The following is a 22,128-nucleotide window of genomic DNA, read 5'->3' on the forward strand; positions in this document are numbered from 1 at the left end:
ATCATCCCATGACTAGTGACAGTAGCTTCAGACAGGAGAATCGTCCAGCCGATCAAATGCTCCCTACATCCACAGATGTTCGCGGGAAGGAGATGATGAGTATTCCCCATGATGAATACGAGAGGTTTGTCTAGGTCACATCTCAGCAGAACACGGCCACTCTCGCACACTCAGGTATGGCTTGTCTGGCATCCACACCCAATCCTTGGAATATTGACTCTAGAGCCTCTGATCACATGACTGGAACTCCATGTGTGTTTTCTTCTCTCTCTCATTGCCCAACATCACAATTTGTTAACCTTGCTAATGGCTCCACATCCTCCATTTGTGGTGTTGGTAATGCTAACATGGACCCCTTACCCTTATCCTCAGTTTTGTATATCCTTAAATTTCTATTTAACCTTATGTCAGTTAGTAAGTTGACCAAGCCTCTTAATTGCTCTATTACTTTTTACCCTTCTTCATGTGTTTCTCAGGATTTCAAGACGAGGATGAAGATTGGTGGAGGGCATGAAGTTGGTGGATTGTATTACCTTGAAGGTGGTGGAAGTACGTCAACAGCTCTCCAGTCATCTCTTTCTCCTCTCCAGTGGCACTATCGATTTGGTCATCCTTTGCTGAAAGTTTTGGCATCTTTGGTTCCTTCATTGAGTCATCTTTCTGTTTTGGATTGTCAGTCGTGTCAGTTGGGGAAACATCAATGTGTTCCCTTTAGTCCTAGGGTTGATAACCGTATGTCGAATCCTTTTTCTTTAGTTCATTGAGATGTTTGGAGTCCTTATAAAGTAATGTCATACAATGGATATAAATATTTTGTCATTTTTGTTGATGATTATTCAGTGATGATGTGGTTTTATTTAATGAAAGAAATGAGTGAATTGTTGCCATTTTCCAAAAATCTTATGCTGAGATTCGCAACCAATTTGGTGTCTGCATTAAAACGTTTCATTGCGATAATGGCTGTGAATATTTCTTTACATCATTTCAAGAATACTTGGACCAACATGGCATTGTTCATCAAACTTCATGTACTAAACACCCCACAACAAAATGGGGTGGCTAAGAGAAAGAATCGTCATCTTTTGGAAACAACTTGATCCCTCATGCATCACATGAATGTACCCAAACATTTTTGGAGTGATGCGGTGCTTACTTCTTGCTTCCTGATTAACCGGATGCCCACGTCTATCCTTGATGGTCGTTCTCCATTCACCACTTTGTTTCCTACCTTGTCTCTGTTTCCTCTTTCTCCTCGAGTTTTTGGGTGTGTCTGCTTCATTCAGAATCTGGGGCTAGGAAGGGACAAGTTAGATGCATGATCCATTAAGTGCATCTTCCTTGGCTATTCTCGGACTCAGAAAGGGTATAAGTGTTATCATCCTAGCTCTCGACGTTCCTTTGTGTGTGTTGATGTTACTTTATTTGAGTACTCCATTTTTCTTGGGGTCCGATGATGTTTCTTCCTCCTCGTCACCTCCTCCCCTTCCTCTTCTAGTCGAGGATTTTGTTCCTCTTATTCCAACTGTGACCAAGTCCATGCCTCCAGTGCCACCACCTGTTAAACGGCCACCTATCTGTCAAGTGTATACACATCGCCAACATGTACCAGCTCCATCATCATCAACAGATCCGACAGTTGTTCCCGCACCAGCCCCAACCCCAGTATCTGACCTTGATTTTCCCATTGCCTTGCGGAAAGGTAAACGCAGTTGTACCCTTCATCCTATTTCTAATTTTGTTTCTCACTCACCTTTTTGCTTCCTATTGTCAGTTTATCTCCTTGTTATCCTCTGTTGTTGTCCCTAAGGATGTCTAGGAAGCCCTTGCCTCTACAAGATGGCGTTGTGCAATGGAAGAACTCTCAGCTCTAACTCATAATCATACATGGGACCTCACCACTCTTCCTCCTAATAAGCAGGTTGTCAATTGTAAGTGGGTTTATACTGTTAAGTACTTACCTGATGGTAGAGTAGAGCGGCTGAAAGCTAGATTGGTTGCCAAAGGGTACTCTTAAACCTATGGTATTGACTACACAGAGACCACCCCGATTGCTACGATTGGTTCAATTTGTGTTGTGATTTCTCTTGCTGCTATGTATGATTGGCCCCTCTATCAGCTTGATATCAAGAATGCTTTCTTGCATGGTGATCTGCTCGAGGAAGTCTATATGGAGCAACCATCGGGGTTTGTTGCTCAGAGGAAGGTTGGTAAGGTGTGTCAACTAAAGAAGGCTATTTATGGGCTCAAACAATCTCCTCGAGCATGGTTTGGTAGGTTTAGTGAGGTGGTAAAGAAGTTTGGTATGAAACAGTGCCAAGTTGACCATTCAGTCTTTAGTCATGACTCTCTGGCATGAAAGATTCTATTAGTGGTATAGGTAGATGATATTGTTATTACTGGAAATAATAAAGTGGGAATTGATAGGTTGAAAACTTTTCTACAAGAACATTTTCAAACAAAAGACCTTAGTAAACTAAAATATTTTTTGGGGATAAAAGTAGCAAGGTCTAAGCATGGTATTAACTTGTGTCAAAGGAAATATGTTCTTGATTTGCTAGAAGAAACAGGTTTGTTAGGTGCTAAACCAGCTGAAACACCTATGGAAACAAACACTAAGCTGAGCAGTGATATGGGTGAAGAGTTTGAAGACCCTAGCAGATACCGGCGACTTGTAGGTAAACTGAACTACCTAACCATTACTCGGCCAGACATTTCATTTGTGGTTAGTATGGTAAGTCGGTTCATGCAGAAACCTCTGGTTCCACATTAGGATGCAGTTCTAAGGATTGTGAGGTATTTAAAGGGGGCTCCTAGTCATGGTTTGATATACAGAAGTGATGGAAAACTTGAAATAGAAGGGTACATTGATGCTGATTGGGCCGGTTCTATATGTGATAGGAGATCTACTACGGGCTATTGCACTTTTCTTGGAGGTAATATGGTGACATGGAAAAGTAAGAAGTAGACAATTGTGGCAAGAAGCAGTGCGGAGGCAGAATATAGAACTATAGCACATACTGCTTGTGAATTAGTGTGGCTAAGGAACCTTCTACAGGAGATGGGAAACACTGTTGACACTCCAATGAAGTTCTACTATGACAATCAAGCTGCAGTCCATATTTCCTCTGATTCGGTGTTTCATGAGAGAACCAAGCACATAGAGGTTGACTGTCACTTTGCGAGAGAGAATGTGCTAAGTAGAGTGATAGATATTGCATATGTTAACACAGAAAACCAATGGGCAGACTTGTTTACTAAAGGGTTGAGTCGGGGAAGAGTGAACTACATATGTAACAAGCTGGGATTATATGATATATACTCACCAACTTATGTTTAAGTTGTTGATGTGTAAGGTTATGTTAGATCTTATGTCCCTCACTTAAGTAGGGGCACATGTGACATTTCCAGAGTATTAATAATATAAAAACAAATCTGGCCGAATGGGAGAGTGGACTTTTCTCTCTTGTTCGAACCAGATCTTTATCTCCCTTTCTTCTCCTCTCTCTTTCTCTCTTTCTTTTACTTTGACTCTTATCAGTCTAACAAGATTCAAGGGCAGGCCGAATCCTAATACCCCACAGCACATCCCGACCTTGTATTGGGAACATCTCCCAATGATAAGTATAGGAAATGATAAGACATCATCAAGAGGTGTTCCCAATACAAGGTTGGGATGTGCTATGGGGCGGCCCCACAAATGTGAACTCAGTGTAGATAGTGTCCCCCTTGGTGGTGATAAGAGGAAATGAAGGAAACTTAGTAGGTGAGCAGCATGAGGAAAGAAATAACTTTGGTGATAAGGATCAAGTTCACAAAGTCTGTCTTGGGTAAATGAGGTTGAAGAGCAAGAAAAGTCTTGCCAGGAAAAGTCAAAGAGCATCTATGAATAGACAAGACTAAATATTGTAGATGAGAACAAGCTTCTAGGACTATCTTATGAAGGTCAAGAAGAGCCCTTTTCGATGCAATAGAGAAGTGGAACTCTGGGCTGAGGGAAGAAGCACTAAACCAGCATGCAAAGCCTAGAGGGAGGAAAAGATGGAGATTGAACTGGACCATGAATGAAAGGGGGTCTTCAATAAATTGGGCAAGTAGCAGCACTGCAAACGTCCAAGGAAAATTTGGCATTAAGGGCAAGAGTTGCTCATAGGGGGGCAAGGTTTCTTCTCTTTGATCTCATGAATTTCAAAACATTGTCTTGGAATGTCTAGGGCCTAGGTAACCCAGATAAGAGCCTGGGGTAAAGAAGATGATCGAGAACTACAAGCCAAGTATTATTCTGTTACAAGAAACCAAGAAGGATTGTTGCAGCAAAAATCAAATGGAGGAAGTCTGGTCCTTGAGAAACTGAGAATGGGTGGATCTTACCCTCGGTTGGGGCTTCAGGGAGAATCTTATTGGCTTGGGATGTGAACCTGTTTAGGAAGTTAGATTGCTGGGTGGATGATTTTTTGGTCACTGTTTTGCTTCAAAACAAGGCTGACAATGATGTCAGGAAGCTGACAGCAGTTTATGGGCCCACCTCTCCTTCACTCAAAGAAGTGTTTTTGGCTGAACTAGACTCCATTGCAGTAAAATGGGAAGCACCTTGGTAACTGGTGGGGGATTTCAACATAATTCGTTTTTGCCATTAAAGAAAAGGAAATCAGAGAATAAGCAGGGAGATGGAACATTTGGGGACTTCGTAAACAAATGGAATCTCATGGATCTTCCTTTTTAGGGTGCAAAATACACTTGGAGTACCTTGCAGGCAGACCCTTTGTTGGGAATGGTTAGATGGGTGTTTTTGGCCTTTTTCTCCTTTCTTATACTCTCTCAGTATTTGGGCACCCAGATAGGGGCCTTCTTGTAATTATTATTTTCTCAAATTATAAAGTAATCTTTTAAGGGTGTGAATAGTGAATACCACACACCTCTCAACACTCACTCTCTTATTCCTCTTCTTCTTCTCTTCTCTTCTCTTCTTCCTCTCTTGAAACCCTAGTTTCTGCAACTTGGTATCTGAGCAGATAGAAGCATCTGAAAGTTGTTCTCTGCTGATCTCCTACCCAGAGGCAAACTGCTGATGTCAGACTGCCGCCAAATGGCATCAACAGTCCGTACGGGTGCCGGCGGCAGTCTATGAAACCAGCACAATTTGATTCACCCTAATTTTAGAAAACTTTTGGAATGACTCTTGTCATCATATGAAGCTTCTATGATTTTTGGTGGATTTTTCAAGGAAAAAATCGCAGAAATTCCATATCTGATGTCGAGCCATGTACAACAGGTTTAATAATATTTTTCTGCCGTAAAACCTAGAACATTCAGGTCATTTTTCAATTTGGGATTGACAAGAAGTGGTCCCTTAATTTTCTAAGCACTGTGTGATTTTTGGGAGATTTTTTTTCTCCCTCTATTTTTCCGCCAACCTAGTTTTTTAGGTCTTCCTTTGGTTCTTAACCATGTGGTAACCTAGTTTTTGGGTCTAGAACCTCGATTAAAGTGTTGGGGGTCCTTTTTGGTTGGTGAAAAGGTGTCTGGTTAGAATATGGAATCATCTAAGGATTTTCAGATGGCTTCCGGCATGCTCCCGGGAACTACAGATATTTCCAGTGGTATGATAACTACTGTTAAACTGAATAGAACTAATTTTTTAGAGTGGTCTCAGTTTGCTAAACTTACCATTACTGAGAGGGGAAACTGGGATTCATCACAAGAAGGGAAGTGAAGTCGAGTCTTGAAGACCCGAAATTTGCAAGGTGGGAACAAGACAACTCCCTTGTTATGTCATGGCTGATTTGCTCAATGCAACCTCATATTGCCTGAAATTACATGCTCCTTCCATCTACCAAGGATATCTAGGATAGGGTAGTTGCTACTTATTCCCAAGTTAACAATACTACTAGAGTGTATCAGTGCCTGAAAGATCTAGTCTGGAAGGACCCTGAAGATGGTGAACAGTATCGGAAGTACATAGAGGAGAATAGTCTTTGATTTTTTGGCAGGCTTAAATCCAGAGTTTGATTTCACTAGGCAACACATTCTTAGTACAGGCATTGTCTCTCTTGCTACTGCTTACTCTCTTGTACAAGGGGAAGAAAGCCGAAGAGTCACCATGATGCAATCCTCTGTGAGTGATCATTCTACCTTTATGTCATCTCGACCCAAGCAAAATACTAGCAAACATCCCATTGCAAAAAAGGTCGAGGATGTTATTTGTAAGTACTACAAGAAGCCAAGATACACTAAAGAAGGGTGTTGGAAGCTCAATCATCATCTGAAGTCGGAGAAGTACAAAACCGGGAAGAAGGGCAATGCTCATTTGGATACAGTTGGTAATGATGCTCAGCCCTCAGATGTGCTTGACTCCTCCGATGTGATGGACAAACTCAGGAATATATTGTTGCAGCTAGAGAATGGTGGTACATCCTCCTCATCTGGTTCTGGACTTAGTAATCTATCTAGTTCATATGCCAAGACAGGTACTGCACTTGCTTGTTCCACGTCATTTAGCCCATGGATTGTAGACTCTGGAGCTAGTGACCATATGACTGGTATGCCTTCACATTTTACCCCATATAAGTTAACCCCGGGGAAGGGCAAGATTACTGTTGCTGATGGATCTCAAACCCCAATCTCGGGTCAGGGTGAAGTCAGAATCACTAATAACCTTTCTCTTGACTTTGTTCTACATGCGCCCCAGCTACAAAATATATATATATATATATATATATTCCGTTGGTTCCCTAACAAAATCCCACAATTGCTTAGTGACCTTTTTTCCAACCATTGAGATGTGAGTCGGTTCTCTAATATCAGGTTTAAAATCAGTGATTAGATCGTGCAACTTCAATTCCCAAGAAATACCGAAAATCTCCCAAATCTTTAATTCAAATTCAAGGTAGAGAAATGTTTTTAGTTTACTGGCCTCTTCAATGTCATTACCCATGACCACAATATCATCAATATAAACAATCAAGAAGGTCACCAGAGAGTCATTTCTCTTCAAGAACAGTGTATGATCAGATTGTGTTTGAATGTAGCCAAAGGAGACAAGAGCGGCCCGAAATCTCTCAAACCAAGCTCGAGGAGATTGTTTGAGACCATAAAGGGATTTGTGTAGTTTACACACCTTGCTTTTCATTTCTTTCCCATACACTCCTTGGGGTAGAGACATATAAACCTCTTCATGCAGATCTCCATTCAAAAAAGCATTTTTAACATCAAACTAGTGCAGGGGCCACTCAAAGGTAGCTGCTAGAGAAAGCAAGACCCTAACTGAAGTCATCTTAGCTACAGGAGCAAAGGTCTCAAGATAGTCAATGCCATACATTTGGGTGTAACCCTTGGCAACCAACCTAGCCTTATACCTCTCAACCGAGCCATTAGAGTGATATTTAATGGTAAACACCCATTTACACCCCATTGGTTCCTTCCCTTCCGACAAGTCCACAACATCCCAAGTATGGTTCTTATGTAATGCTTCAAGTTCAGTCATCATAGCATCCCTCCATTCAGGTTGAGACAATGCTTCCGGTACAGACCTGGGTATCACATGTGAAGAGACAGAAGCAAGAAAGGAGTAGTAGGAAGGAGAGGGAAGGTTGTAAGATAAATGTTTGGAGATGCAATGGGTTGTACACTCCCGCTTGCCCTTGCGAAGAGCAATAGGAAAGTCAAGGTCAGGGACGGTCGAAGGTGGGTCGATAGGGGGCTGACCTATTTCCTCAGGAACACCTTTGGAGAGTAGAAGCAGAAGCAAGACGAGGATCAGGGGTGGGCCCAGTGGAAGAGGTGGACACCCCATGATCAGACTCACAATGAATGGGAAGAGGAACAATTGGAGACATAGCAAAGGGTTCATCAGATTTCTCCCCCTTAGGAGGAACACTAAAGAAAGGAGTCAACTCTGCAAATTGGATCGAAACAACAATAAGGAGAAAGAGAACAATATGGAGACTAGATATGGCCCCCACACATCAGAGTGAACAATATGGAAAGGAGAAAGAGATCTTTTATTACTGATTGAATAGGAATGTCTACAATGCTTTGCTAGCTCACATGACTCACAATGAAGACTAGATAAAGAAACTCCTTTAAACATATCTGGGAACAGATGACTTAAAGCAGAAAAAAATAAATGACCAAACCGAAAAAGACAACAAAATTTTGTTAACAGACTCTGACACAACTGACTCTAAAGCAACTCCATGAGGTAATCCCAAGGCTTGATCTGGTGTGTCCAACAGGTATATAACATTCGCCTCATGGCCACTCCCAATCGTCCTCTGAGACTGCAGGTCCTGAAAAAAATAATGAGTGGGAAAGAAGGTTATGTTGCAGTTCATGGACTATGTTAAGCTACTAACAAATAAAAGTTTTGTGTTAAGCTTAGGAACATGGAGAACAGAAGATAAGAACAGGATGTCAAAGGTCTTTATATCTCCTTTACCAGAGATGGGGGCAAGCGACCCATCGGCCAGGGATATTTTCTCTTTCCCAGAGAGAAGATGGTATGAACAAAAAAGGTTAGATAGGCTGGTCATATGGTCTAATGCACCGGAATCTATAATCCAAGGGAGTTTATGGTTACCTGAAACTGAAGCATGATTTGCTGAGGCATATGTACCTGAGTGAGCAAAAGCCGATGAAGAAGATATATTGTTGGAAGGGTGAGTTGAAGAAACCGTAGCTTCCAGGTGATTTAGGAGCCTCCCATACTTCTCAAAATCCAGGTTCATTATAGCCAATTGCTCAATAGTTGATTTTTCTTCACTTTCCTTACTTCCCCCCTCAGGCACTGTAGCAGCATTAGCAGTCTTGGATTTTCCCACCTGGCTGCCCTTCTTAGGGTTATTATTGTTCTTAAACCTATCGGGAAGAAGTTCAGGATGAAGCTTCCAGCAGGTGTCCTTTGTATGTCATGGTTTCTTGCAATATTCACACAATTGCTCTCTTTTCTCAGTAGGGCCCTTCGGTTTCACTCCCGCATGTGCAAAATGTTCTGTAGATGGACTCTGCAACTGCACCTGCCGCCTACTCTCCTCACTACTTATCATAGCATATGCCTGTGAAAGAGTGACCTCATCCCTGGCCAAAATGTTCTGTCTGATAATATCAAACTCAGGGTTGAGTCCAGTGAGAAACTCAAAAACCCTATTTCTCTCCACTAGCTTTCTATACATTTCAGCATCTTTTTTACTCTCCCACACCACTGTTTCCAATAACATCAATTTCCTGCCATAGGGACTTTAGTATGGAGTAATAGATTGCCACACTCTTCTCCCCCTGTCTCAGGTTCTTCACATCACTTTTCAATTTGTATGCTTTGGCTACATTCAGTTTATGTGAATAGGTCTCAGTTACACTGTCCCATATCTCCTTAGCCGAAGACATCCAGAGATAGTGATGGCTTATATGAGGTTGCATAGAGTTGACTAACCATCCTATAATAGTATAGTTCTCTTGCATCCATCTTTCAAATTTAGGGTCTACCTCTTCGGGTTTCACCTTGCTGCCTGTGAGATACCCGAGTTTTCCTCTACTACAAACATAGATTTTTATAGATTGTGCCCAAGCAAGATAGTTCATCCCATCTAGCTTAATTGTGGTAACACCCATCAAAACGGAATCTACTGGAGCAGGTCCAGAAGCTAGCACCTGCTTGAACTCACTTCCATATGTCTCCATTAATCAAACGAAAATCAAAGAACAGAAAATTTTGACTATGTGAACTTACTTGAAGTCAAACTAGAACTTGGGTGTTTGAAAAGCTAGGGTTTTGCTTCGTCCAGTAGATGGGCGGGAAAGAGAAGACACTACCGCACCTACCAGAGTAATCCAAACTCTTCTAAACCTGAACCGCCCTCCTTTAGCAGTCACAAGACACCTTCCAAGCACAGAGCACCACACCCAAGCTTCACCTTTCCTGGTAACTCGAAAATCTCTAGTCGGCTAGGGTTTCGGGCAGCAGCAAGACAGCACCACTTCTTGGCAAAATCTGGACAGAACTAAACTCTCCAAACCCTTCTACCAACTAGGCAAGTGATTCTCTATACTATAGAGAACCTATCTCTCCATACACTCTCTTGATTTTAGAGTGTACAGGAACAAAAGAAAAAAAGAAGAAAGAGGAACTGAACCCGCTCTGATACCAAGATGTGAATCAGTTCTCTAATATCAGGTTTAAAATCAGTGATTAGCAGTACAAATCAGATCTGAATGATAGTACAAGAACTGTGTATGTCGAAGAGAAGAGGTAAGAGAAGAAAAAGTCGAATCAGTCTTCCTTCTCCTCTAACCCTATTTTATTAATCTCTAAAACAAATTGATGATGACAAGTATACCCTTAAGTGGGGGGCCAGCTTGGCAGTTACATAAAGGAAATAAAATAAGAACAAATAACAGGCCCATTATGTGAGGCCCATTAACATAAAATAAAAGATAAAATAAACGATATCACATAAGAGGTTGTTAGGGCCCATTCGGCCCAGTCTCTTTACACATTGTATTTTTCAAGACCTGAGCACGGGGAAGACGATTGTAAGTGGGCATGAAGTGGATGGAGTCTACCTCCTAGATGGACCTTCAGTGCATGGATTGTCAAGCCAAACTGAGTCTTGTTCCAATGAGAAAATGAGTCTTTTGAAATTATGGCATTGTCGCCTTTGTCATATGTCTATCAATTCTGTCAAGTTTTTGTTTCCAAACTTGTTTGATTTTATGTCCAAATTGAATTTTGAATGTGAAATTTGTCATTTATCCAAATAATGTAGAAACACATATTTTGCAAGCAGTAAAAGAAATAGTATTGCTTTCCACTTGATCCATACTAATGTTTGGGGCCCATATGTCTTCCCCTGTATGGGGGGTACAAATATTGCATTCTCTTCGTTGATGACTACAGTCGGTATACATGGTTTTATTTGATGAAAAGTAGTGATGAAGTTCCTATGATAGTTCAAAACTTCATGAATATGATTGAGACACAATTTGAGAAAAGAGTTAAGATAATAAGAACTGGCAATGCCAAGGAATACATTGAACATCACTTGCATAGATTTCTTGAAGATAGGGGCACTATTCACCAAAGTTCATGTAGTCATACTCCACAACAAAATGGGGTGGCTGAAAGAAAAAATAGGCATGTGATTGAAGTTGCTCGAGACTTATTGTTCCAACTTTTTTGGGTGATGTTGTTGAAACAGTTGTATATCTCATTAACATACTCCCATCAAGGGTCCTTAACCTTCATTCTCCTCATCAACTACTCTTCCCTGATAAACCTCCTTTTAATCTACCCCTTAAGGTCTTTGGTTGTGCTTGTTTTGTTCATGATATGAGTCCTTCCCAGCGCAAGTTTGGTCCTAAATTAATTAAATGTGTATTCCTTGGTTACTCTCCAGCCCAGAAAGGCTATAGATGCTTTGATGCTCTCTTTGGCAAGAGATATATCTCTAAGGATGTTACCTTTTTGGAATCCTCTTCCTTTTTCCAGTCATCCTGTCCTTCTCTTCAGGGAGAGAATGCAAGTAAAGATCGGACTCCCTTCTACATTCCTGTTCCTCTCTCTATTCCTTCTCCTCCTCCTCCTCCTCCTCCTCTTGTGTATCGACCTTGGTCCTAGTAGCAACTTTTCATCAGGCGCAGTAAAAGGGTGGCTCCTGAAGTAGAATAGCCATCACAATCTGGTTCCCCAGACTCAAGTAATCTTGAACCTCTTGACAATCTTATTATTGATTCTGGCCTTGATCTTCCTATTGCCATTCGAAAAGGGAAGAGGACATGTAGCAAGTATCCTATCACTAACTATGTGTCTTATGATGCTCTTTCACCTTCCTATTGTACCTATATTTCTGCTATCTCTTTTGTTTCCACCCCTCGCAGTGTTACAAAGGCAATGCAGTGTCCCCACTAGAAGGAAGCTATGAACCAAGAAATGGAGGCCCTAATAAATAATCAGACTTAGGAGGTTGTTCCTTGCCCCAAAGATAAGATTCATGTTAGGTGTAAGTGGGTTTACACTGTTAAGCACAAAGCAGATGGATCAATTGAAAGATACATAGCTCGACTTGTAGCCAAAGAATACACTTAGACTTATGGCATTGATTATCTATAAATCTTTGCTCCAATTGCTAAAATGAACTCTATTCATGTGATTATGTCTCTTGCCGCTCATTACTCGTGGCCTTTATATCAAATGGATGTAAAGAACACCTTCCATAATGGGGACTTACAAGAGGAAGTGTATATGGACTTACCACCTGGGGTAAGTTTTCCTAACAGTAATAGAAAAGTGTTCTGCTAGAAGAAGTCTTTGTATGGGGCTAAAACAATATCCAAGAGCATGGTTTGATAGGTTCAAGAATGACATCTTAAAGATTGGTTTTTCTCAATTTCAAGCTGAACACACCTTATTTAAGAAGAATTGATAGTAGAGTAACAATGTTGATAGTATAAGTTGATGACATTGTTGTGACATGTGATGATATCACAAGTATCTCTCAGTTAAAGGCATTCATTGCTTCTGAATTTGAGATTAAGGACCTTGGTGATCTTCAATACTTTCTTGGCATTGAAGTTACAAAATCCAAGAAGGGGATTTTTCTATCACAAAGGAAATATGTACTTGATTTGCTTCATGAGGTTGGGAAATTAGGGTGTAAGCCTGTAGAAACTCTAATTGATCCCAACCACAAGTTGAACTCTACTAAAGGAGAAGTTCTTCTAGACAAGGGGGTATATCAGAGATTGGTGGGACACCTTATGTATCTTTGTTTGACTAGACCTAACATTTCCTATGTTGTTGAAGTGGTTAGCCAATATATGCATGAACCCAGGACATCTTATATGCAAGCAAAATTTTAGCCTACCTAAAAGGATGCCCTGGCAAAGGGATGTTGTATTCCAACCACGGCCATCTAAAGATTGAGGCTTACACAGATGCTGATTGGACAAGGTCCATCGGTGATAGAAGATCTACATCCGGTTATTGTGCCTCAATTGGCAATGTGGTTTCTTGGAGAAGTAAGAAACAATCTATAGTTGCTCATTCTAGTGTTGAGGCAAAGTACAGTGCAATGGCTCATGGAGTGTATGAACTACTCTAGTTGAAGACCTTATTGACTGAGATGGACATCCAAGCAAATGTTCCAATGAGGCTACAATCAAGCAACCATAAATAATGCTCACAATCCCATCCAACATGATCGTACAAAGCATATTGAGGTGGATAAACACTTTATTAGAAAAAGAATTGCTAGCAAAGAGATTTGCCTTCCTCTTGTAAAGTCAGAAGACCAACTAGTTGATTACCTCACTAAAGGTGTTCACCATCCAAAGTTTGCAAGAACCTTGCCAACCTAGGCATGATTGAGATATATACTTAGCTTGAGGGGGATTGTTGAGAATGATTCAACAGGGGTGTTTTTGGTCTTTTTCTCCTTTCTTATACTCTCTAAGTATTTGGGCACCCAGATAGGGGCCTTCTTGTAATTATTATTTTCTCAAATTATAAAGTAATCTTTTGAGGGTGTGAACAGTGAATAACACATACCTCTTGACACTTGCTCTCTTCTTCCTCCTCTTCTTCTTCTCTTCTCTTCTCTTCTTCCTTTCTCTTGAAACCCTAGTTTCTACAACTCCCTTCTTTCTAAGCTAGATAGGTTTCTAATTAACTACAGTTGAGAAGACAAATTTGGGGAAGTTTTATAGCAAACCCTCCCAAGACCTACTTCTGACCATTGACCCATTATCTTACAGGTTGGAGGTATTCTTAGAAAGGGTTGCCCCTTCTGATTGGAATTCATGTATTTTGAAATTCCAAATTTTAGAAGATGAGCAGATTCAGAGGGGCCTTGCTAAGAGTTTTGTAGGTTGGCTCGTATGGAAGAGATAGCTTGGAGGCAAAGATCTAGAGTCCAATTGCTAAAAGAAGGGAACAGTAATACGACCTATTTCCATAAGATTGAAAGTTCAAGGAAAAGAAGCAACATGATTAATCAGATTGACATTGCGGGGTCTCACTATGAAAGGTGAATAACTGCAGCAATAGTCAACTTTTGCAAGGATTTGTTCTCTATTAAGAATCTGGAAAGACCAAAGCTTGATGGCATCATCTTTGATCAAATTTCTCAAAATCTCTAATTATATATACATACATGCATACCCTAATATTCCAATCTAAAGGCTAAGGCCCTGTTTTGCAATGTTCCCACCTGTTCCTGTTCTTTTAGAAATTCTTGTGCTAGAACAAGAATTTTATTTCTTGCTCCTCGAGAGTAATAGAGGCGTTTGGAAAATGGTTTTCAAGAATGCATTTTTGTTCTATAGAAACAAAAATGGTGTTTAAATAACGAATTCAGATGAAAAGAAATCCTACTCATTCGACATAATAGAAACCCCACATTTCAAGATATCCAACAAAGTAAAAAAATAATAATAATATGAACAAATGATCTCAGATGATGGAAACTCGACATCTGTTAGATATGATTGTTTTCGAAGATTAGTTTGGGTAAATCTAGCCAGAGCAATGACGAGTAAACCAGGTACGACGAGAAGGAATACACCAACCTATTTATGTGAATCTGGCCTGAAATGTCGTCGGAGCTTTGTACCGTTCGCTTTCTGTCCAGTTGTAGCCAAGGGAGTCCCCTCCTCTAAGATGTGCAATGGCAATGAGGTAGTGTTGAATGAATGAAAGGTGGTTGTTTAGGGCTTGTTTCTATCATTTCAAGTGAAATACTAAACATACCCCTTCTCTCACATAGGAATCGATGGCACATGTTCACTAATATGCATTAACATTGTGAGAACCGCGTGTTCTCTGAGAACGTGTTTTTTGGGTGTTGTTCTCACGTGAGAATAGTTTGTTTCTTTCATTTTTTTGTACCAAATGCATTCCTACTCTGCGATAACACCGGGAACGATACAAATGTTCTCATGGAACATAGGACCTAAAAATGCATAACACACACACACACACACACACACACACACACACACATATATATTGAACCCTCCAAACCGGATGGTTGAACTGCTGACCAGAAAACCAGTGGACAATGCGATTTTGTTTCCGGGTCATTTTTTAAAACCTTGCAATTCACATGCTAGTTCCCAAGCCTGGTGCCCCTTGCTACCCAAAAGTAGCTAATTTCATATTTTAAAATCACGGCCAAGATGTCTTAAACTGATTATTGGCGCCCAACTAGTCTTACATGGGACTATAGACCCTTTCATGGATCTTATATCCCAACATCCAAGCATTTACAACTAATCTCCTTGAAGTTTAGACAGGTGGAGGATGGGTTTGAATGGGTGTTAACCAATGTCTATGGACTGAATGACTATAGAGAGAGGAGGCAGTAATGGGAAGAATTGGCTGATATAAGGGGATTGTGGGAAGGGCCTTGGTGTTTAGAAGGTGATTTCAATGTAATCAGATTCTTGGAAGAAACAAATAGTCCTAGGCAGAGGTCGACCATGAGCATGAGAAAATTTAATCAATTCGTGGATGCCTACGAACTTAAAGAGATCCCATTGTCACATAGTTGTTATACTTGGTCAAATCTCCAAGTGAACCCAATTTGTTCCAAGCTGAACAGATTCTTGTTTTCAAATGATTGGGAAGAACATTGGGGGAATTTGAATTCCAGAACACTCCCAAGGGTAACATCCAATCACTAGCCTATTGTAATATGTAAGGAGGAGGTGAGAAATACAGGTCCCACCCCTTTTACGTTTGAAAACATGTGGCTCGAACACCCGGGTTTCATTAAGAAAGTCAGAGAATGGTGGTTAGAGAGCAATCCAATAGTGAAATGGAGTGGAATGCAGTTTCATAAAAAGCTCCAATATCTGAAAGGTAGAATCAAGGAGTGAAATTTGTTAGAGTTTTGGAGACTGGAGGAAAGGAAGCAAATGGTGACTGCACAAATAGAGGCCTTGGATAGTAAGGAAGGGAGGGATTGTTTCACAAAAGAGGATAAGGAGCAAAGATGGAATTTGCGTGAACAGTTAGAGGACTGTCTTCTTCAAGAGGAAATAAATTGGAGACAAAAGTCGAGGTGTAAGTGGCTGAAAGAGGGGGATAGAAATACCAAATTTTTTCATACAGTGGCAACTGGAAAAAGGAGAAGGAATTATATCTCAAGACTGGAGATTGAAGGGGCAACAATCTCCAATCAAAGAGAAATTGTAGGGGCCTTTACGGATCACTTTAGGTCTATTTTTAGAAGACCTCTAAACAATAGGGGGTGGCTTGAGGGATTGGAATGGCCAACATTGAAACTAGAGGATAGGGAATGGCTAGAAAGGAAATCTGAATTGGAAGAGATAAAGGAAGCATTGTTTTCTATGGACATATCAAAGGCACCAGGACTTGATGGTTAAACGATGGATTTTTATCAGGATTGTCGAGAGATACTGAAAGAGGACCTAAGGCTAGTGTTTGATGAGTTTTATTCTGGAGGAGTGATAAACCCGGGGCTAAATTCCACATTCATTGCCTTGGTTCCCAAGAAAATGAAAGCAAATCACCCAAGGGACTATAGGCCGATTAGCCTAGTTAACAGCCTCTATAAGATCATCACTAAGGTGTTGTCCATTAGAATTAGGAAAGTGATCCCAACAATCATAGAAGACAACCAAGGAGCTTTTGTGAAAGGGAGGCAGATAACAGATCAATACTTGTGGCAAATGAGAGTCTGGAGGAGTTCAAGAGATTCAAGAAAAAAGGGGTGGTATGCAAATTGGATTTGGAAAAGGCTTACGACATGGTGGATTGGTCTTTCCTGATGGAGGTGATGGTCAACTTTGGGTTCGGAGACAGGATGTTTAAGTGGGTGATGGGTACATCAGAAAATGCCATTACTCCATACTGGTAAATGGGACAGTGGTAGATTTCTTTCCAGCTTTGAGAGGGATAAGACAAGGAGGTCCCCTTTCCCCTTTTCTATTCACAATGGTTGCAGAAGTTTTGGGGAGACTAATTTCTAGATCAGACTCCAGGGACTTAATAAGAGGTTGGAGAGTTGGAAGGGAGAATGTGCCACTCACACATTTGCAATTTGCAAATGACACAATACTATTTTGTGAAGGAGGGGACCTTAATAGGATAAGAAACCTAAAGCTCACTATACAACTCTTTGAGCAAATGTCAAACCTTAAGGTGAAGTTTGAGAAGAGTTATTTAGTTGGAGTCAATATGGGGGAGGGGGAGACATCGGAGTGTGCAGACATTTTAGAGTGCGCAATTTCTAATTGGCCCTTAAACTACCTCGGTTTGCCATTGGGAGGTAACCCTCAAAAAGATGAGTTTTGGGTTCCAATTGTGGAGAGGATTGAAAAGAGACTAGAAACTTGAAAGAGGAACTATTTGTCTCTTGGTGGGAGAATCACTTTAATCAGGTCTACATTAGCTAACCTTCCTGTCTACTTTTTATCAGTCTTTAAGATTCCAGTTAGGGTGGCTAGCAGATCAGAAAAACAAATGAGAGACTTTCTCTGGGAGCCAGGGGAGGAGAAGAAGGACCATAGGGTTAGGTGGGAGATGGTTTGTAGGAGCAAGAGGGAGGGAGACTTGGGTATTGGGAACACAAGGAATAAGAATTTGGCACTACTAGGAAAATGGCTATGGAAATCTTCATTGGAGAAGGATAAACTTTGGGTGAAGATAGTGGGCAGTATTCATGGGGTAGCAGACAATGTATGGGATTCTGGGATTCTAGCAAGGACTACAAGAGCAGCACCTTGGAAAGCTATTCAAGCTATTTTGCCATTGTTCTCTCCATGGATAAGGTCTGACTTGCACTCAGGCAATCCCATCAATTTTTGGGAGCATATCTAGAGGGGATTCTCCCTTAAAAGACCAATTCTCGAGTCTTTTCACTCTTTCCACATTTAAAAATGAACCAGTTTCCTCCTTTGTTCCTTCTAACTCAGCTATTGGGTTCAGTTGGAACTTGGGCTTTAGAAGGGAAATCAGGGGCACAGAGTTCGATTGTATTTTATCCTTGTTATCCATTCTTGAAGGGGTCTTCCTAGAGCCAACAAAGGCAGACAGTAGAATTTGGACACTTATCCCCTCGGGTTCTTTAACATGTGCTTCGTTCTTTAAAGCCCTAACACAACCTTCTTCTTTGGTCTGTCCTTCCCTATTAAAGAGGCGTGGTGTCTTCCTATACCTCCAAAGTTTGGGAGCTTCTGTTGGGAAACCTTTTTAAAAAGAGTTAATGTAGGTGATTTACTTCAAAGAAAAAGGCCCAATAGTTGTTTGTGTCCTCATTGTTGTGCTCTTTGTAAAGCCGATGGTGATCTGAATACCATTTACTAATTTCCTATCAGTTTACTAAAGTCATTTGGGAATGGTGTACTTCTTTGTTTGGGTGCAGGTGGACGCCCCCCCCCCCCCCCCCCCCGCTTTGAATGTGCAAAGTTTATTCAGTTCCATGCCGAGTTGGCCAACAAAAAGGGCCAAGATTATGTAGAGATGTATGAAGGCTGCAGTTTGTTGGACTGTTTGGGAGGAGAGAAACTCACGGATCTTCTCAAAAAAGGAGAGAAACTTGGAAGTAATATTGGAGGTCATCCATATTAGGGTGATACATTGGCTGGAAACTTTGGCATTGTTTGCAAAATTCTCAGTAGATGAGATGCTAAGAAACTAGAAGGAGATTGCAAAATTAGCTTCAGCTAAGAAGGCATCAAACTCTTGTTGGATTCGTCCACCTCATGGCTTTATTAAACTGAATTTTGATAGCAGCAGTATGGGTAATTCAGGGCCATCCAGAATAGGAGGAGCAATAAGAGATGAACATGGGAATCTGTTAGCTATGTTTTCTGGACCAATAGGGGAGGGAGATTTCTTGAGGGCTGAGATACTTGCAGCTCTTGAAGGGGTACAAAGAGTCAAGGATATGCAATTTAGTAAGCTGATCATAGGAGACTCTGAAAGTTGTGGTGAACTGGTTAAAAGATGATAACTCTAGGATATAAAATTACAGCAATCAAAAGAGAAAACTTAAGTGGCTGACTAAGAATATTGAAATTCAGTACAAATGGGTAAAGAGAAGTGCAAACTCACTGGCAGATGGTCTAGCTAGGCAAGGGGTGAACAGAAACTCTATATTTTGGGTCGTATTGTAATTGTATTTTGGTGTTCAATGTTTGTTCTAAGGAGCTAAGATTGTTTAGCCCCCTTGCTTTGTAATTTTTCTTAATCTTAATTAATACAATTCACAGTTACGGATCCAAAAAATCTACTTTTTTTAAATGAATTGACTGGTTTGGTCAAAAAAATGAATTGACTGGTTTACTTCCTTTATCTATTCATTTGTTTTTGGTTCTTATTTTCAAAGAATTGGTTATGTATTTATTTATGGTTATTGTGCAATATTTGATTGTAATCTCAATTCAATTCAAATCCCATAAAAATCTGACAGATAAGATCCAATTGGAATCTGGATATAAATAAATCAAATTTCAAATTAGGATCTACCCTATATCTGATTCAACCCAATCCATTTGCAGCCTATCATCCAGCACTATTCTGTTCATGTTATGATATTTTTGACAAATAGCATGATTATATTTATGCAAGAAATACCATATTGACCTTTTTTCTGTATGTGTCTTTGTGAAATGTTTAAACATATGCCCCAAGACGTTTGGTGCTTGAAGTTGGAAAATACAATACCAAAGCAGGATTTTTGTGCTTAAGAAGACTACCCTTACTCTACATGATTTTTTTACTCCCTTGGTGCTACTGGATTTAACTCATTAGCATGACCTTGTAGAAAGAAATTCCAATAAAGGAAAGAAGTTCCACTGCTCAAGGACAGGGAGTTATTGGTCATTATGGAGGTAGAAGCTGGAAAATTACCCTTGCTGGGTCAAGATAACTGAAAAATAGATGCTAATAAATCATAGTTCACATATGAATCAGAAAACAACAGAACTTCTAAAACTTTCTGATTTCCAAAACCAACAACTAAAAATGCTACCTATAAAATACTCTTTGTCCCCTGATAACTGATATAAGTTCCTGGGCGAGGACATATAGGGGATGCTGGAAAAGCCATAATATATAAGATGTGTATCAAGCAGCCAATTCATACACAGATTTTTTGTTCATAAAAACACTAATATTTGAAATAACATGTAAGGGAATATAATTACAGGAAGTACATTCTCTTGGCCACAGATGTGTGCAAGATTGGAAGTAGGTGCACGATGAAATAATCTACTGGTCATTAAGACTTAAAGCATTGACTAATTATGTAATTTGAAGAGGTAGGACATTCTACCGCCTACTTGTCTTTTTTTTTTATAAATGATTAAAATTTTATTAAAATAAGGATAATAAAGGATACAAGTATCCATGGAGAGGCATGAGTTGTTACCTCTCCAATCAAGCAAATCGGCAACAGATTACAAATATGCCCAATACAATTGTTCCCTATTTGCCCTTGGTTGGCTAGATTATCAGCCATAGCATTAGCTGATCTCCCCACCCACTGTTTTCTGACACACAGGTTCCTTGTCAGCCACTTAAATTTCTTAAGTTCATTCATAAAGCACAAAGTCACAGAATCTGGGTTTTGTACCCACCCCACAACCACTTTGGAGTCTCCTTCTATCAATAGACGTTGCACTCCTAACTGTACTGCAAGTTGCACCCCTAGTGGAGTCCCCCATGCCTAAAGGGCCTGAAGAAAGGTGGCTGACTCTGGTCATGCTTGACGGTGACTACTATTTTATTTATGAACAGCTTCTGTCATTTATTTAAAAAAAAAAAAAAAACATCTATCCTGCCTCTCTCATTTTTGTCCTCAAGATTTTGAGACCATTAATTTATATTTATTATATAAGAAAATATAAGGAAATAGACCAAATGGTGAAGCTCAGATTCAAAGAAATACCTTTGTGGGGATATAGGACCCACGACCGATTTGAATAAGAAGATGAGTATAGTCTCTCCTTGACAATTCTTCTTTAACTTCCTTAGTGTCAACAGCCCTAACAAGGGCATCAAAACAAGTTGTACCCACAGTCACAAAAACTGTTCTTTTTGGATATCCACTTTCATCAGTTTCCTCCATTTATTTGTGGATAAATTTTCCTAAATTTGAAGCACTGCCACGCCATCCTTTACAAATCAGTACAAGAAATGGCAAAAATTCCCATGTATCCAGAAAATCATCATGCTGGGAACATTATAATCAAAATTACTTGATTTGTGGAGAATGGAAGAGAATAGAAAGGAAAATACACAGCACATTACAAATATCATGTCAACTGGTTGAAGGGAGGTATCAAATGCATCAAACTCTATACTAGAAAGTAATGGCTACAATCATTTTGTCATTATGAACTTATGAACTAAGAACCAAGGTTCAAAATATTGACACCATACATCTGATAATAGGGCATATTGTATTGGTATCTTAAGTAATGGCTACAATCATTTTATCATTCTGAACTTATGAACTAAGAACCAAGGTTCAAAATATTGACACCATACATCCAATATATGGCATATTGTATTGGTATCTTAAGTCATGGGCACATGGCACAAGTGAAACAACACGTTGCTGTTTCGAACTTTTAGCGGCTATCATGACCACTACTAAAAGTCCAAAAATTATAAGTAATATTACTTTTTATGTTATGAATGATTTTCATTGCAATAAAGAGTAATAAATACGGATCCATCAATGATCTATGAATAAATTGTCAAAAATGATTTTTTCTTAATTTTAGGAAAAACAAAAAAAAAAGACATTTATTTTATATGTTTCAAATGATTTTCATGGTAAGAGAGAATTATATGATGGATCTATCAATGATCTATCATAGATGGAAGCTCAAACATTGTTTGGTATATTATTAGTAAAGTTATTGTATGATATCTACATGTTCTAAACTCCCAATATGGTTGATCGTAATGCATCTCTTAATATAATTTATTAAAATGTACATTTATTATGTGTTTATACCTTATTTATAGTTTTTTTTTATGAATTACCTTATTTATAGTTATTTCAGCCTTACATTTAGTATTATTGATGTATTTGTGGGATTTATAAGAAATTTCCCTAAGGAATCCAAGTGTATCTATATCTTTCTACCGTATCCATGCAT

At 39.7% G+C, this 22,128-nt stretch overlaps 1 protein-coding gene across 5 annotated transcripts in view; it reads right to left on the reverse strand.

Annotated features, from left to right (window-relative positions):
- Positions 1–22,128, reverse strand: part of LOC148844317 (glycosyltransferase family protein 28) — a 45,476-nt gene that overhangs the window by 16,071 nt on the left and 7,277 nt on the right. For 3 of the 5 annotated variants that reach the window (XM_088957828.1, XM_088957827.1, XM_088957830.1), the window contains one exon: positions 20,907–21,120. In XM_088957828.1, coding sequence (XP_088813954.1) covers positions 20,907–21,086 — 180 coding nt within the window. In that variant the 5' untranslated portion in view covers positions 21,087–21,120. Of the gene's footprint in view, positions 1–20,906; positions 21,192–22,128 lie in introns of all 5 variants that reach the window. The other 2 variants (XM_088957829.1, XM_088957831.1) reach the window with 1 other exon arrangement.

The sequence above is a fragment of the Nelumbo lutea genome, chromosome 8 (genome assembly GCF_056320005.1).
Source record: "Nelumbo lutea isolate HS-2025 chromosome 8, American lotus-T2T, whole genome shotgun sequence".
In the NCBI taxonomy this organism is placed as follows: domain Eukaryota; kingdom Viridiplantae; phylum Streptophyta; class Magnoliopsida; order Proteales; family Nelumbonaceae; genus Nelumbo; species Nelumbo lutea.